The sequence below is a fragment of the Castor canadensis genome, chromosome 6, assembly GCF_047511655.1.
Source record: "Castor canadensis chromosome 6, mCasCan1.hap1v2, whole genome shotgun sequence".
NCBI lineage: Eukaryota > Metazoa > Chordata > Mammalia > Rodentia > Castoridae > Castor > Castor canadensis.
Genome location: NC_133391.1, coordinates 118,879,245 through 118,897,725, shown reverse-complemented (window position 1 = coordinate 118,897,725; position 18,481 = coordinate 118,879,245). Strand labels below are relative to the sequence as shown.

The 18,481-nt window shown below is 34.0% G+C and overlaps 1 protein-coding gene across 5 annotated transcripts in view; it reads left to right on the top strand.

Moving 5' to 3' along the window:
* The window catches only part of Tnpo1 (transportin 1), an 83,566-nt gene extending 67,002 nt beyond the window's left edge, over positions 1-16,564 (top strand). For all 5 annotated transcript variants that reach the window (XM_074077316.1, XM_074077319.1, XM_074077317.1 and 2 more), the window contains 7 exons: positions 19-117; positions 313-408; positions 3,205-3,280; positions 4,156-4,255; positions 7,458-7,532; positions 8,296-8,438; positions 10,851-16,564. In XM_074077316.1, the coding sequence (XP_073933417.1) occupies positions 19-117; positions 313-408; positions 3,205-3,280; positions 4,156-4,255; positions 7,458-7,532; positions 8,296-8,403 (554 nt within the window). In that variant the 3' untranslated portion in view covers positions 8,404-8,438; positions 10,851-16,564. The remainder of the gene's footprint in view (positions 1-18; positions 118-312; positions 409-3,204; positions 3,281-4,155; positions 4,256-7,457; positions 7,533-8,295; positions 8,439-10,850) is intronic.
* The last annotated feature ends 1,917 nt before the right edge of the window (positions 16,565-18,481 follow it).

The following is an 18,481-nucleotide window of genomic DNA, read 5'->3' as shown; positions in this document are numbered from 1 at the left end:
GCTTTTGTTTTTTCCAAGCTGATTTCATGCCAATCTTGGGAACCAACTTAAATCCAGAGTTCATTTCAGTCTGCAACAATGCCACATGGGCAATTGGAGAAATCTCCATTCAAATGGGTAAGAGTCTTTTCACCCCAAGAGAAGTGTAAATGTTTAGGTGCCTAGGTATCTTTAGTTTTGCTTTTTTTTTAACTATTTCTGTATGTATATATGATTTCTGTCACAGTTAATAAGAGAAGCAAATGCTTTACACAGATGTTTTAACATTCAATTTTTTCTTTTTTTGTTTTCTCTTTTTGTGGGATGATCTAGGTATAGAGATGCAGCCTTATATTCCTATGGTGTTGCACCAGCTTGTAGAAATTATTAACAGACCCAACACACCAAAGACGTTGTTAGAGAACACAGGTACCTTATGACTGAACTGTTAAAGTGAAGAGAAAGTTGGTTGCTTTTTAATTTTAAATTAAGATGCGTAGAGAAACCAAACCAAAGCAAAGCTAGCTTTAAAAAACCCAGCTGCTGATTACTAACATTTATTTTGGATTCTTACTAATGAAATATATTATTTTAGATACATTTCATGATTAGTTTGCAGAAGTTTTTCTCTCCCCATTCCCATGTTTTAATACTCCTTACAATAGATTCCAACTAGGAATTGAGCTGTGTGAATTTTGCTTTTTAAATTCAGAGTAACTGGGAGATGAAAAGTAATGGCTTTTTTAAAAAATATGGCCAAAAATAGATTGTAATTCCATGATTAATTGGCTAACAGTGGCATATGTATCATAAAGTTTCCTTCACTTTGGAACTTAAGTAGTTCCTTTGGGATTTTTGTTGAGGAGGCTTGTTTCTCTTTTGCATTATAGAAAGCATGTTTATATTAAAGAGTACCTTCCATACTATAGAACGCTTTTAGGGGGATTGAGTCCTTTCTGCCTTCCTTGATTGTGGCTAAGAATGAAAGATTAAAGTTTTGTTTTCATTCAGGGACATCCCTATCTTTATTAAAGATATTAAGATAATTCTGGTAATTTATTCAGAGTTGTTAAGGGTTTTTTACCAAATTACTGGACAAACATTAAAATAAGGCTTTCTAAACAAGAAAGTTTGTTTTCTTCTGAGGAATTTTAATTTGGTTTTTTTTTTTTTTTAAATTAACAGTTTCTTTATCCTAATGTGATTTAAACTGATCATGTTTATTGGTATGGAAGGAAGTCTTTTAATTATGAAATAGTTATCTAGCTGTTTGTATGGGTACTGTCTTTTCATAAAGTGAGTTTGGTTTTCTTGCTGAAAAACATAAAAGTATATGTAGAATGGTTTTGAAAATCTTGACAGATTTTTTATGACCATAGAATACAGTACCTATGCATGACATTCAGATTGGAAACACTTGCCATTAGAAAATTATTGTTGAACCTAAAGAAACCCTCCTATTTATCTTTAAATGTGAATGCATAAGTGCAAATATATGTTGAGTGTAATGTATATTAAAGTTTTTTGTGGGATATCAGCTGGTGAATGTGCTATATGTCCTTTAATAAATTGGCTTTATTCATAAGATTATACTTCTAGTATGATTATGTCCTAAACAAAAATAAAATGGTTGATAATGCCCCCTACCCAGTTGATTTATTGAATCAGATGGTGAAATATACTTGGGGTTTATTAGATTACTTTTACCACAAATGACTATGTGAAGTACTATTTTCTTTATTCCTTACCCAAAAGGATTTTTTTTTTTAAATGTTCTTTAAATCATTGTAGGTATTAGCAACTCAGTAACCATTATCACAATATTTCATAAAGCCAATTCCTTAGTATACCCTTACTTCCTCTTTTTCCAATTAGTATATCCTGCACTGAACTTTTTCAATGGACCATCATCTGCTTTATTGCATGTTTCATTGGATTGTTCATACTTGCCTGTTTAATGAGAATGTTGCATAGTTTTGTGTCTTTTGAACATAGGTTTTCTTTCTCTTGCTTCATATGAATCTGCTGAATTTTAGTATTATCTGTGTAGTTTGCTTCAAGTAATCCTGAAACATTTTTCTTTACTCCCCACCCCCACCCTTTTTTTATAAAAGGTTAACCTGTAAGTTTTTGAGAGAACACCATTAAAGCACCTCATGGTTTGTTTTCTGTTTGTTTTTTTTTTTTCCCCTGTTGTGTATAAATGTATTTATATGTATGTATCTTTGAATTGCAGAATGCAGTTCTGAGTTGGAAATGTTTTAGCTCTTTGTAAGTTTAAGGAGTTCCTGGATTTTGATGGTGAATATGTCTGCTCCCTTCAAAAATTTTAGAAGCCAAATATTAATGTGCAATGTATTCTCATCTATTTTGTGTTTTGCCTTTTATAGTAAAAACAGTTTTTTCTATGGTCCACATATCACATGTCTTCGAAGTGGACTGCCTAAATCTCCTTTATTAGAATTTTATTTCAAGTGTGGTTTGTAATTAGTGGACTATTACCTGAGTGATCAGAAGTTTGTCAGAATGGGATTTGATGTAGCATAGCAATTTTTCAATCCATTCATTTAGGACGTACCATAATACTTGAAATCTGACAATTAATTTTTATTAAGGTAACATATGTCCACTGGCTTGTTTGGGAAAAGTTAACTCAAAGTATAAACTACCAAAATTTAGATTAATTTCACTAGATAATTTTCAAAGAATAAAATCACTTATTAAAAAAAAGGTATAGGGAAGTGATAAAAATTTTGAACTGTTAAAGCTACAGAGATCTGTATGTAAATAGACAATTCACAAATGTAATCACATTTACTGATAATTCTTGGGAATAAAACAGATTTCTATTGTGAAATTTGGCTGACTTTGAAAATTCTCCAAATTCATTCATTTTAATCGCTCATCTTTTTAACAGTATTTGACATTTGATTGAGCGAGAAAAACAATTGATGGTTTTTGGTGTTCTCTCAATCTTTATAGAGTTTTTTTATTCCTTTTGTTTTTCTTTTTCCAAGAGTATGCCATATATGTTGCTGCCCCTTATTTTAGGGGGTGGTAATAAACAGCACTGGTGAAATCTTATGTTTATTATCATACACAAATTCTGTTGGTTTCTGTTTCTGAGTTATTTGTTGTTTTTTCTTTATTTTTTCTCCTTCCCCCTCATTTGCTCATGTCTTGGTTGGCGTTTGGTGGTGTATAACCGTGATTGCGTTACCTTAGCAATAACAATTGGTCGTCTTGGTTACGTTTGTCCTCAAGAGGTGGCCCCCATGCTACAGCAGTTTATAAGACCCTGGTGTGTATTATTCAATCTTTTTTTTTAATTCATTTTTCTTCACTCTTTCTTTCTCTTTCTATCTCACTTTTAGATATATTTTCAGTTGGTTACAAAAATCACAATCCTTAATCATTGCCAACCATGTGACTAATCTTGTCCTATCAGGTTTGTGAGGTTTTTCAGTAGCATTGTCATGTATATTTATTTTATGTTGTGGCTAACGACTAATTGATGCATGGGATAAGATTGTCACATGCTTGCTGTGTTAAAAAGCTTGATTATACATAAAAGCATTTAAATATCCACCAGAAAAATTAAGATGCATGCAGTTTCTATAAATTTAGGTTTCTGCATTGTTTCTTTTTTTAGAATTAATTTGGAAACTTTGATTGCATTAAATACATGTTTAAATTTGTTTTGTATAAAATCTTATTTGCTTGTTAATGTCAGAGTTAAACATCTACACCATAAGTTGTATAGTAATAGTTTATGTTGTGGCAATATATCCTATGTTCTGCTTCCTTCAATTGATAATTCAAATCATTCTAAATAGTGTTTAATGGAATACAAGTCATAATACAATTTTTAAATTTTAAGAATTTACTCTTCTTGGCTCAGGCTCATTAATAGTTTAAATGAGGGAGTTGAATCAGTTGTCTATTTTTATATATGCAGTCTTTTAAGAAAATGTGAATTTCACTGTTTCCCACTATGTTGAGATGAGATGGGCCCAACATACAGGAAGTATGAGAAACTTGAAAATTAAACTTTCTAAAAACTCTTTAGTATAATCATTATCTGTGCTGTGGTGCCTATTCCATTAAATACTGTCTATTATTAAAATTGAACCTGCTTTTTACTTAAATGCTAAACTCAGTTCTATAATTCAATAGGTGTACCTCTCTCAGAAACATAAGAGACAATGAGGAAAAAGATTCAGCATTCCGTGGGATTTGTACCATGATCAGTGTGAATCCCAGTGGCGTAATCCAAGTAAGATATTCACAGGATTTGTTTTTAACTTACAATGTGCGGAATGATAAAATTCTAAAGGAAGAAATACTGTAAGGCTTTAATCACAAATACTGAAACAATTATACACTTAAAATATTGCAACTCTCAGTATCTTGAAATAATGCCAGTTTCTCATATCCTAAATCGTTTTTTGTCATTAAATATGGTAGTAATAGCACATTGGAAGACTAAAGTTATATTCTTAGCTTGAATTCGGCCAGGAGTTTTTTCATCCACATTCAGACCTCATTTATTTTCCTTGTGCCTCCCATCTGTGGATTATCAGTTTGCTGAGTTTGAGGGTATCTATACTTAAGAGAGTGACCAAATACTGTCTTTCTGTTACTCACCAGAAGTCAGTAGAAGTAGTGAAATAGAATACTGAATCAACCATTTGTAATTCCTTTGGTTTTGAGAGCTTATTATTCACCCTTGTTTTGTTTCATCTTTAGATACTGTAATTATTTAGCAATAGAATAAGTCCAAATCTGAATCCAGCTGCCAATTTGCTAGACACACAAAATAGAGGAACTTGTTGAACTATGAACCATGTGTGCAAAAAACAAAGCCCAGACTGGGACCCTAGGTTAAATATTCTGGCTCTTGATTGGTTTGTTGGAACAGGGTCTTTTTTACTATTGTAGCCCAGGTTACCCTCAAACTCAGAATCTTCCTGCTTCAGTCTCCCAAGTACTGGAATTATTACTAGACTTGGATTTTTTTTTGACAATACTGGGTCTTAAACTCAGGGCTTACACCTTGAGCCACACCACCCACCATCAGCCCTTTTTTGTGGTGGAATTTTTTTGAGATAGGGTCTCACAAACTAGTTGCCCGGGCTGGCTTCAAACCATGATCCTCCTGATCTCTGCCTCCTGAATAGCTAGGATTACAGGTGTGAGCCACTGGCACCTGGCTTTGACTTGCATTTAAATTTGACATCAGATTTAGATATTTGAAAAATGAAGAATCCTAAGTGAGTAACTCATGGACTTTAAGCACATAGCATTTTATTTGCTTAAATCGTTTTATGCACATAATTTAGCATTAGTAATGTTTCTAAATTTTCTGGATTTAATAGTAAGAATGTTTTTTGTTGAATTGTTAGTATTTCACATGTACAGTAATCATTTGAGAATTTTTATTTATTTTTTGCGATACTGGGGCTTGAACCCAAGGCATTCACCTTGAGCCACTCTACCAGCCTTCCAGCCTTTTTCTTTTCTTTTTTTTCTTTTTTGAGATAGGGTCTTGCAAACTGTTTCACCCAGCTGGCTTTGAACTGTGATCCTCCTGATCTCTGCCTCCTGAATAGCTAGTATTACAGGTTTGAGCCACCAGCGCTCAGCTGAGAAAATATTTTTATGAAATAACTTAAATCTTGTTGGCACTTCTCTTACAATCAGAATAACCTGATTATTTTTTTAAGTAATTGTCTGAGAACTGAGTTTTGAGTTTTTCATTCTTGCTGTGTAGGTTAGGTGTTGATAGCTACATAGTTTTTCTTCTGACTTTTAGTCATTTCATTTATGCTTCTTTCTAAAGATGGGTCTTAATTTTAGACTTATTCCTATATTTCAAATCAAGTTCATTTTACTCTAGTTGTTTCTAGGCTTATTGAAAAGCTTGGATTCTTTTATTTTATTATTCATATGTGCATATAAGGCTTGGTCATTTCTCCCCCCTGCCCTCACCCCCTCCCTTACCACCCACTCCCCCCTTCCCTCTCCCCCCCACCCCCTCAATACCCAGCAGAAACTATTTTGCCCTTATCTCTAATTTTGTTGAAGAGAGAATATAAGCAATAATAGGAAGGAACAAGTGTTTTTGCTGGTTGAGATAAGGATAGCCAAACAGGGAGTTGACTCACATTAATTTCCTGTGCGTGGGTGTTACCTTCTAGGTTAATTCTTTTTGATCTAACCTTTTCTCTAGTTCCTATTCCCCTTTTCCTATTGGCCTCAGTTGCTTTTAAGGTATCTGCTTTAGTTTCTCTGAGTTAAGGGCAACAAATGCTAGCTAATTTTTTAGGTGTCTTACCTATCCTCACCCCTCCCTTGTGTGCTCTCGCTTTTATCATGTGCTCAAAGTCCAATCCCCTTGTTGTGTTTGCCCTTGATCTAATGTCCGCATATGGGGGAGAACATACGATTTTTGGTCTTTTGGGCCAGGCTAACCTCACTCAGAGTGATGTTCTCCAATTCCATCCATTTACCAGTGAATGATAACATTTCGTTCTTCTTCATGGCTGCATAAAATTCCATTGTGTATAGATACCACATTTTCTTAATCCATTCGTCAGTAGTGGGGCATCTTGGCTGTTTCCATAACTTGGCTATTGTGACTAGTGCTGCATTAAACATGGGTGTGCAGGTGCCTCTGGAGTAACTTGTGTCACAGTCTTTTGGGTATATCCCCAAGAGTGATATTGCTGAGCTTGGATTCTTTAATCCAGTAAATGAAGCAGCATTTTATACGTGATGAGCTGATGTTTCCAGGTCATTTCTGATATTAAAACATTTATTGGACAGGATCATTATGTTTTGTTATGTGATAAGATACAGTAGGGTGTTAAATTCCAATGGGTAGATTAGGGACTTCCACTATGTAATCACTTCTAATTCCTTATGATCCTGGTTGATTTTTGTGGTACTGGGAATTGAAGTCAGGGCCCCACACTTGTTAGGCAATGGCTCTACCACTTAAACCATATCCCCAACTCTTTTGCTTTTTGTTTATCTTTCAAATTAGGGTCTCTCCCTTTTGCCAGGTGGCTAGCATCAGACTGTGATCCTTCTGCCTTTATTTTCCACGTAGCGTGTGCTGTCATGCCTGGCTTGTTTGTTGAGATGGGGTTTTGGTAACTCCTCCTTCTTCCCCAAACAGTGATCTTCCCAATCTTTGCCTCCTGAGTAGCTGAGGTTATAGGTATTTATTGTCACGCCCAGCTACCTAATTGATTTAAAAGGTTTATGGTTTTTGGTTTTTTTCAATACTGGAGTTTGAACTCAGTGGCCTCAGGCTTGCTGGGCAGGTGCTCTACCCCTTGAGCCACTTCACCAACCCATTTATCCTTTTTAGCTGGGAGTCTACCATGGCATAAATTCTGAGGTTTACTTAGTCTTTTGCTGAGTTTGGTAAATGTAATATCAATCTAAGATGTGGTTCTTGCTTGTTACAGGATTTTATATTTTTTTGTGATGCTGTTGCATCATGGATTAACCCAAAAGATGATCTCAGAGACATGTTCTGTAAGGTAATTAATAAGTCTTTATGTTGTATCTTGCAACTATTAAAATCCTAGTCTAAAGGGTTGAATTATTTTTTGTTTAATTTAAACTTAGGCTCTTCAAGTCTGTTAGTAGCCTACATGACCTTCGTTCTTAGTTTTAAAAAAAAAAAGAAAACTTGACGTGGTCTTAAGATAGGGCAGTGACTCTGTCAGTAAGTCATAGACCTTGAAAATATTTTTCTAATCAGTACTACTGATTCATGGGGTCTCATTATTTACTTAATAGACAATAGCATGTTCCCAAGATGGGTGACTAAGAGTTGTAGCATAAGCTGAAACTGTTGACCAGAGTAAATCCAAGTATCCTCCATAGGGATTGAGACTGTGCCGTTCTTGCTTTGTTAGTATCTGCTTTTGATTAACTCCAGTCAGCACGCAGCTGTAACAGAATACGAAATAACGTTGTTAAACATTTGAGTCACCTAACGTTGAAGATAGTGAGCTATATTTGCAGTTAAGAACTTAAACCTTCCTTAGTATGATAGAGATTGCTAAGAAGTACATCTTTGACCAGGATATTTGCTGAGTTTTAAATTTCTTAAAGCACATGCTGTGAAGTGGTTTTAGGCAAGTCACAGGTTGATGTAGGTTCCAACAAAGTTTGAATTCTACTACTTGGAAATGAATAAAATTCAACACTAAAATCTAGAGTGTTTGATTTCAGCAGCTATACAGATCTGAATTTTTCTCTTTTCTTATTAAATTAATGGATCTTCTCTCTTTACAGATTCTTCATGGATTTAAAAATCAAGTTGGGGATGAAAATTGGAGGCGTTTCTCCGACCAGTTTCCTCTTCCCTTAAAAGAGCGTCTTGCAGCTTTTTATGGTGTTTAATCTAATACACTTAAGCTGCAGTTCCAAAATAAGGGGTAAGTTATGAAAAGTTTGGAAATTTTCAGGGATGTAGAAAATTTAGCCACAACTACAATCTATAAAGGTGTTAAATAGAATAAAAGGCTATTTGTTTTCTCTAAGGGTTGAATAATACATAATCTCATGTCATGTTATATTGGACTTTAAAATTAAGTTGAAAGCTAGAGAATTTTTTAAAAGGTCCATCGAGCAAGGTGAAATGAATGGCTCCTCTTTGAATCCTAGATAAAGAGAAATGCAAGTTGGTACACTGAGCCAGAACTCAGTTTCAAGTCTTCATGGGTTTCCTTAAAGCTCATAACAAAGATCCTGCTATATATCAGTAACAAAATTCATGCTTCAAAAGTCAACCATTTTTACCCCACCACTGTGAATACTGATGCCCTCTTATGGGGAGGGGCTCAGTAAACAACATTTAACACTCAATTTTCAACCAGTATTTTTTCATTGATCACTTAAGTAGTTTGTGGAAGATTCTGTTTTGATTTGGGGTGGTAGAGAGCTGAGTCTACTTTGATTCTTGTTTCTCGAGGTTCTTTGTACTTACATGAGATTAGCAATTATGATCTCTTAGCTTTAATTTCTTCGTTGAGTTGTGTTGAGGATTAAATACTGTACAGTATGCAATACCACAACTTAAGTGTATTGCCTAACACACTAAATTGGCTCAGTAAATGTTTAGGAACATAGGCCAATATATATAGTGAACAGAGTTTAGACATTCTTTAGGTTTTGAACTTGAATTTAGACCTATTTGAATGGAAGCCATAGGATGTACTAAATGTGTGTACAGAGGATGTATACCAAAGTGAATTATTGTAGTTTTTCATTGCTTGCTTCTTGTTTAATTTGAGCTAGCTTTTAAACATGGAAAATTTGACCTTCCAAGTTTATCTAACTTGGAAAATAGGGACTTGGCAGCCTCTGAATGTCTCAAGCCTCTTGTACGTGTTGTCCCACTTTGGTCTCAAGTGTTCAGAGCTATTTTGTGGCTTTAGCATTTTGGAAGAGTGTTTGGTTCACTTTGTTAGCTCATGAGAGTTCAGTGAATGAGAGAACTTTTAACTTTAAAGGTTCAACACTGAGCTAAGAAGTCTTTTGAAATTTGTTACCTCTTTGATCTCATCACCAATTAGGAATTAACTGGTGGTCCATTTTCTGAGATAGGTATGAAATGAGTTTTGAAATTAGCTCTACCAGTGAGTCAGTACCTTTTTTATTTATTTATGTATGTATGTATGTATGTATGTATTTATTTATTTATTTATGTATGTATGTATGTAGCTAGCTAGCTAGCTAGCTAGCTAGCAAGCAGTACTGGGGCTTGAACTCAGGGTTTACACCTTGAGCCACTCCACCAGCTGTTTGTGTGTGTGTGTGTGTGTGTGTGTATAGGGTTTTTTCAGGACAGGGTCTCACAGAACTATTTACTTAGGCTGGCAATCAGCAGTCCTTCTGATCTCTGCTTCCTGAGTGGCTAGGATTACAGGCATGAGCCACTGGCACCCAGCAAGTCAGTACTTTTTATTCCTGCCTTTTTGTACTCCTTCTGTTTTTCCAAAGGCAAGAAGAGGGTTGCTTGTACTTCTCCACAGGTGGACTAATCACCTTCTGTGCATTCACATGAATGTTCATAAATGCCCAAAGTTTATATATATTTTTATATAACACACACACACATATAAAGCTTTTTATGTAATTACTGTCAGGTATTAGTTTAAATATTGCAATAATCTTACTGAATTTCTCACTGTCCTTTTTATCATTAAACTGTGTTAGAAAATAACTGAATGAAATGGGGTTAGAAGGATAACTAATTGGGAACATCAAGAAGACATACTAAGTTTTACTTTTGGACAATTACTGAATGTTCTGACCCTAGTATGGTAATGAATGTTTTCAGCATCAGACAACCAAAAATAACCTTTTTTTGGTTTTTGATAGATTCGAATTTGTTGCCTTAATATATTGGTGTACTGGAAAAATGGTGATGCTTTAATTGTCTGTAAGGAAAGTGATTGTCCTAAAGAAAGTGTGGCTAATTTTGAACAAAGTAAGACAACTTGTTATGTAAGAAATATCTAGTTGCATTGGGGTCCTTCTTGCTAAAAGGGATAAAGAATTATACCGATAGCATTACACAAGGGAAATTTCATCTATACAGAGTTCTACCTATCTCTGCATATTCCCAACTTAGTTTTACTGTCACATCTGATGCAGGTGATAATTCAGAGCCTTAGGAGGAAGAAGCAGCATGGTATAATTGGCTGGCATGATCTTAGGCAATTTCTCATTTCTTATGTTCTTTATAGGTAAAGATAGCATTATTTGACTAATTTTCTGTTTCAGTGGCTCTGAAAAAGAAGCAATTATTAAAGATAAAATTGTTTTTGTTCTTTTTCTTATAGGTCCTTCAGTGTTGGAGACTATGAGGGAGCCTCTGCACCCAGGGAAAATGTTACCCTTTACAGGGGGGAAGGGTAAACCAGTAGGGAATACAGTACAATCCCAACCCTACTGGGAGGGGCGGGAGGGAGGTGTTGCCGTCACTGTATTAAGTCGATGTTGGGAAACGTTTTAACATCTGGAGCCTTTGTGGGTGGAAATCTGTCTCCAATTACAACTCTGCACTGGATGTGAAGAAGCAAAAAAAAAGAAAAGACAAGAAAAAATCTATTCCGTCTACTCACAAAACAGTATATTCTGGAATATTATGGGGAATTGTACCAAAACAAGAACCATATAAATGATGCATAGGGATAAGAAAGAAGAAAAATTCCATAGCGCACAATAAAGGAAATCTTAAAGAGTAGGGGTTGCAAACAGTGAAGAAGGTTTTTTTCTTTTTTTACTTAAAGATTTTTATATAAATTTTCCCACATTATGGGGCCTTGTTTTGCATGCTGATGAAGAACTATACAAACAAAGCTAATAAAATTAAAATCAGCTTGCCTTCCCATAGTAGAAGCAGGTTCTTGGAAGTTAACAGTTTAAGGTACCCCCAAAAAATGTTGGAAATAAAACAGAGCAAATTTAAACAATGAAGCTCCCTGTGAAATGCCAAATGAGTCACTCCTTTTACCTTTGTGGGCTGGGCAGGGAGGGAGGAATAAATAGGGTTGGGCATATCAAACTAAAGGTGACATCTTAATTTTACATTAAAGCATTAGTGGATATAATTTGATGGTTGTATTCGTTAGATTTAATTTCTAGGCCAACACGTTATTTTAAAGTGCAGTTTAAAATTCAGGCATGCATTCTGGCTCATAGTGATTGAAAGTACTTTAAATTAGTGGGGAGTAGCATGCTTGCATCACATAGAGTGAGATTGGTATTCCTTTACCTATGTTGCGCCAGTTTGTGTTGCAGTTTACCAATTCATTATAGCCCTGCATTTAAAATTTCTTTTTAAGATTTGTGGATTTTATTTTTATTAAGAATATAGATATATAAAGTACTGTAGTTTACAACTAGGCCTTGAAGTATCTTTTTAGGATCTGTTAGGAATAAGATTGATATTGTATTGTGTGTAACCTGCACAATGTGGAAAGCTGATATACCTGTGCAAAATCTTTGCCTCTGTGCTGTCAGTGTGATGTGCTTTCTGCATGGTTATATACTACTAGTGATTTTATCAAAACTTCTAAAATTTAAATTACATGGTAAAAGATCTGTAAAAGGCTGCATAAATGTTAGTTGGCACATAAAGACGATTGTAGAAGTTGAAAAATGATTGCTATATTTCAATGTTTATTCCCACTCAACATATTGCCTTCTAAGCTTTCCCTTTTTTGTTCAAAGCATGATCTTAAAGATGTTTAAGTTAATGGATGTAATGCAGGGTTCCTACACTGTATTGGCGCATGTTGGTGGCCCTCTGTGCCCTAGATAATATGCACACAGGGTGCAAGTTAAAAGCTACAGAGTGAAAGTTGGTTTGGATCCTCTTCATTTCATTTGTTTAGCTTTTCTGTTATTTTTCTCTACTTACATGTATTCCTGTGAATAAATCCTTGTTAAGTTAACCCTTTACTTTTCCTTCCATGTGTATTTTCTTATATACTGTGAATGTGAAAACCTAACTGGTACACTTGATCTTATGTCCATATGAAAGTGCAAGTCTTTATTAATTTGGATTGCCTGAGCAGTGTATCCCATGATGATGAAGGAAAATGGAGAGATTTTTCTTTTTAACTCTGCTGGTCAGAGATGAAGCCACGCCTTTCCATTTTTCAATGCTGCATATTTAATCTGCAACAGAAATGTTAAGCCATAACAGCCTTTTTATATTTTAGTTTGTCACCTTTGCATTGCAGAATAAATACTGAATAACCATTTTTATAAGCAGTTGCTCCTCTTTGCATGGTTCTATACTCTAAACATGTTGAATGATACAGCCATTGCACTGAAGTTTGAGCTGTGTGCGTGTGACTTTATAAATACCATTTCAAAAAATTTCAAATGCATGGTAGCATGCAAAAAAGATTTTTGTTACGTGTGTGTGTGTGTGTGTTGTGTGTGTTTTAACATGTTCTTTTACTTTCTTTTCTTTACTTTGGCTTTGCAAATTTCAGTCTGTAGAACCTGAGATTAAATACTTTTATAATGCTCAATTTTTTTAAATTTTAAGTTAAATTCAAAGGTATTTGGCATTTTGCTTTCTAGTAATTGCTTTGCTGGGAGCTCAAAAGTTGTTTCCTTGTTAGTCTTTAAAACTTGTGTAGAACCTATGTTATTCTTAAATTATAGTGGTACCCTGTAGTGCTTTTAAATATTTTTTTAGAATTTAATATGGGAGATATTTTAATATTCTGGAATAGGTAGTAGGTATTTTAAATTAAAAGAAATGGCCAGACACCTTCTCTATACAGAGTAAAACATAAAGCCCCTCAATAAAGTTATCTAGACTTGTGATTGACAATTCTGTATTGACTAAAGCAATATTGTCACTTGTTTGATTAAAAATTAATTTCTAGTTGGGCAGATGTATAATAGGATAAGAATGTGCTCATTTTTGTAGGCACTTTACCTGTTTCTAAATTTAACAAAATTTTAAAACAAAATTAGATAGATAATGACTGGCAACCTGAGATTAGGTTGAGTTTTTTTTGTATATTGTCTCCATTGAAGCTGTTGTTTCTTCTTAATTTATATTTTAGATAATGTAGTATAGCACAGGAATTTGCAGAAGCCATTATCTTTTGAGGTAAGCTCTGAATTAGCATTTATTGTTATGAGAAAACCTAATACATCATGGGATATATATATAAAGCAACTTAATTCTTGTGGTGTACTCTTTCTTAATAGTTTTGAATGTTGACTGAATGTCTCTGAGATTGTGAGTTTGTCTTTGTTACATTCCAGTGTTTCTGCCTCTTGGCATGCTTAAAGCACGGCTTCCTTCATCTGCTCCTTACACACTAAAATGCTGTTGGTGTGCTCAACTACAGAGAGAGCCGCTGCTAAGTGATGTAGATTTTCTACTTGAATATTTTTATGTTGTAGGAACCTCAGGAGGTCAGTGTTTACTGTTTTATATATGCCTTCTTTTTCCTGTTTGAGCTTCTCTCTTTTGAAGGATTCTAACAGAACAAAAGCTGCTGATCAACCTAAGTTGGAAACAGAAAGTGTGTTTGACGTAATTTAAATGCATATTTGGCATTTCCATGTTACAGTCCATTAGCAGGTGAACTTAGTGCCACAGGTATCATTTATTCAGGAAATAATTTTGCTTTTTGTATTGTCTAATCTCTTTAATGACTTCATACTGTGTAAAAAAATCACTTTTATATATTTTGGTTGGTTATTTCCAAAATAATCAACATGTAAATATCTTTAAGAGCCAGTTCTGTGCTTTACATTATTGCTACTTGATTTTGTTACGCAAATTAGGTTTCAGAAGAATAGATTTAAAACACTTTAACCAAGCCATTACATCTTAAAACTAAACAAGTAGCATACATTTTGTAATTAACATATTGATAAACACTGTGATTTTTTTTGGTTAAGACTTTTTCATTGATCTGAATTGCTTAAATTGCATATATTGTAAAATAGGATCAGATGTATATTTTAAAATAATTTCAACTGACTTTCCTCTTGAAATGCTTTGTCTACTCAGTTATGAAATATTCAGATACAAGTTTTATCTCAGGTGAATATCCTTGTTTTTGCTTTGGTGACGTGCTTGTAAAGGGTCATCATACTTAACAGTCTTCAGTTTTTGTTTTTGGAAGTTTTTTGTTGTTGTTTCACTGAGAATTTTTCAGTTAGTCTGATTTTTTCCATTTACACTAGCAGGCTGGAGTGGTACAGAGTCCTCCTCACAAGCCCTTTATGTGTACATTTACCCAAAAGTTAAATTTGATCCTCCAAACCCACAAAAATAAGGAAGTAAATGGAAAATTTTCTTCCCCTGTATAAAATTTATTCCATATAGCCAAATGCCAGAATTACTTAAATCTTAAACCCTTGAGTCTAAATTTAAGCCTTTTGCCATAAGGAAAAAGCTGGGGTTTTTTTGTTTTTTGGGGTTTTTTTTGCTTCATATTGTTAATCTATATTATTCATATTGAATGTATTAACAGTTAACGGTGCAAAAAACATTCTTTCCAAGAGAAGAGTGTATCATGCATAATTGCAAATTAAGGCCTTCCTTTGGTAGTACTTCATAATACAGAGCTTTGCTTACGGAATTACTTTTGCAAATATCAGAGGGAAAACACTAACTGTTGCTACTGCTAGTACTGTTAATGAGGTGCAGGCATTGGAGTGTCAGTAAGAAAGCTGTGGTCTTCAGATAGTTAAGGGCCTGAGATAATCCAGATGAAAATCACATCAGTAGTGAGCTGTGTTAACAATACTATCTAGTGTTTAATACCATGCAATAGCATTGTATACCAACTTAGTGCGTTTCATACTGTATTAAATACAGTGATGCTTCTGATGCCTCTTTAAATTTTACATGAAAGTTGGTTTCATTCACCTGTATACCTTCTGGGTGACGTGTGACTAACTTTTTCAGTCTTAATACAGATCTTTCTCCCATTGGCATTACATATATATAGGTAATTCTTTATTCCTAATTATTATACATATTAATTTTAAGATATACATTTAAATTATAGCAACTGTTTATTGTGGTCTGTATCCCAGAATGTATCGTGTTTAAGTAAAAAAATGTGTAACAACTGAATGTATGCATGATATTGAGGGAAGTTAAAATGGTGATTTTTTTTTCACCTCTTGTACATTTTAAAACCAAGCCAGATCTATTTGCCAAGCAGTATGTTACTCACTATATTAGAAAAACAGTAGTTTTCCTTTTATTATGAATTTGTGTTTATTTACCATAGAATCCTTTTATGCTGTGGCTTGGTATTATGCAGATCAACTATTTTACAGGTCTAATTACCTTGCTGAAAGCCTGCTATAACATGGTTAGCCTGTAAGGCAGTGATGGTCCCTTCTAATGTCAGTCTCCTTACGGGGTTCCACTGTGTTTTTCTCATGTTACTTCATTGTTATTTCCTTTGTGGACCTATTACCAAATTGAGCTTTGTTGATTTTTATGGAGCTAATAATTAGACAATACTATACAATTAATTTTACTCAATAGATAATCATCTTGAAAAGAGCTGTTTAAATGTGGTACATTACTTCAAATTATAAAAGTTTTACACTTAATACTCATGCTAACATCGGGTGCAATAATTTAGTAGTACTAGCTTTAGTTATAAGTAACTGGATCTTTCTGCTGACAACTTAGGTTGTATGAGTTATGCTTAAAAGCTTTAAATCTGATGTTTCCTGTACCTGACACACTATGTTAGAATGTGTCCTTCAAACATATCCTCCTGCAACTTCTCAAACTGTACTACATTGATACTTCTTGAAGTCTAACTCTGTGCTAACAGATCTTCATTTTAAATAGAATACGGTTTTAATTTTTGATAAGCTGCTGAATTTTAAAGAGAGTTTTTTGGGGCCACCAAATATTTTGGATCATGCAGAGAATATATATTGTACTGTAGTAATTTTGTATTTACATTTGTATGATGTGACATAATAGATGTGAATGTTAATCACTGCTTGACTATGTTAATAAAGTTGTTTAACTATAGATGTTGCACTCTGATTTTTAATGAAGGAAATGAGCTTTCTTTGTCACCTTCCCTGAGTTTGGGTCCTGTTAGGTCTTCTGGGAATTTTTGGTTAAAGATTTTTTTTCTTCTTAGCGTACACATTAGCGCACTCTTGTCATCTTAAAATCATTTATTTTTTAAGTCAAGTGTTTTCTTGTTTTGTATATTAAAAACTTTTCCCTACATTTTAATTTCCATTACTGATAAATTTGTAAACAATTGATTCTAGATTCAGCTGTCTGGTGATAGGAAAGATACTTCTGCCTAAAAGGAAATAAAGGTGAACCTGTGAATATAAAATGGGTGTAAGGATAGAGCATGAGTGTGTATGAATGTGTGTCCTATTAAGGCTTTCTGTTTATCCTTCAAAAACTTAAGGCTTGTAATTTTGAGAATTAACATTTATAGAATAGTCATTTCCTCTTCAGGTTGAAATCTATTAACATACTTGCATGTTACTAATTAAAATTGAATGTATTAATACTTTCCAGGGAATATTTGTACATAACTGTAAAGTGGTCTTTTTATTTGCATTTTAGAACAGGAAAAAAAAACTAACATTAGGTCAGTGTGTTTTTACTTTGTATTCGTAATCTGACTCCCAACAGTGTACGTTTGATGTGATTATTTAGGAATGATTAGGAAAGTAGCAATTGGAACTACACAGATCTTCAGTTTGGATTTTGTCTGTACTGTTTAGTTGGATATGGAAATTACTCAAGCTGCTGTTGTCATTTTGTAGTCCTTAATCTCTTGAGTCTTATGTTAACTTCATGTAAAAATTCAAGAACCTCCTGAAACATCTCTGTTGCTTATAAAGACATTTTGTCAGTCACAATTTGGAAGTTTAATGTAATTTATAATCCATTGACCATAATATGCAGAGGATTACTATCCTAAGAACCCTTAGGGTTTTGTGCCAATCTCTAATGCAATATATTTCTTTGCATGTTATAGTAATTTTACTTTGACAAGTTAACGTATTGCTTTTCAATCTAAATACTGGCTTTTGAAGAACTTCACTAAACAAGCTCAATAACGTGAACAATTCTAAATGAGTTTTAATACAACTGTCTAGTTATATAACTACTGTTAATATTTGGAAGTACATATGAATATACAGTTAATTTCTGCATCATTTTTGGTTAGTATATCATATCCAAATTGCTTTTGCTCTCCTCCCGCCCCCAGAATTAGGGGTTAAACTCAAGGCCTTGTGCTTGTTAGGTAGGCACTCTACCTCTTGAGCCACTCTGTCAGCCCATATGCAGATTTCTTAGTTAATGAATAAGTATACATTAGCATAGCTATATAGTATCTTATGAACAATTTATAAAACTATTTTTGCATATTCAGAAATTACTTAATTTTTCACTTAAGTGTGGATATGTTGGTCTTTATGCTTAAACACATGCATATAGTTACAGTGATTTCTTAGTGAAATATGTTGGGTCAAAAAGATAGTTTCAGGTAAATTACCTTTCAGTTAAGTAACATTAGCTTTAAAGGTGCTATTGTGTGTGTAAGTTGTAGTTTAATTGCATGGTTTTTTAACTTTAGGAAACTTTATATATAAAATCTGTATGTTTTCATATTATATATTTAACAGTTACTTGAGTTTAGACTGCACTTTCCCTGCTCTTACAGAGCTTACATTCTACTGTACAGAGATGGCTACATAGAACTGTTGTGTTACAGAATGATAAGTGCCCATTAGGGAAAGAGGAGATGAAAGGTGGTGATGGTGTGGCGTGAGGAGAGAGGAGGTAACCTGAGGGCATTATTTGAGCAAAAACCTGAAGAAGTGAGCCTTTGGATGTCTACGAGGCAGTGGGGGGGGGGGGGAGTATAGGGAACAAGGATAAATGTCCTGTGATGGTGAGGATTTGGTGCAT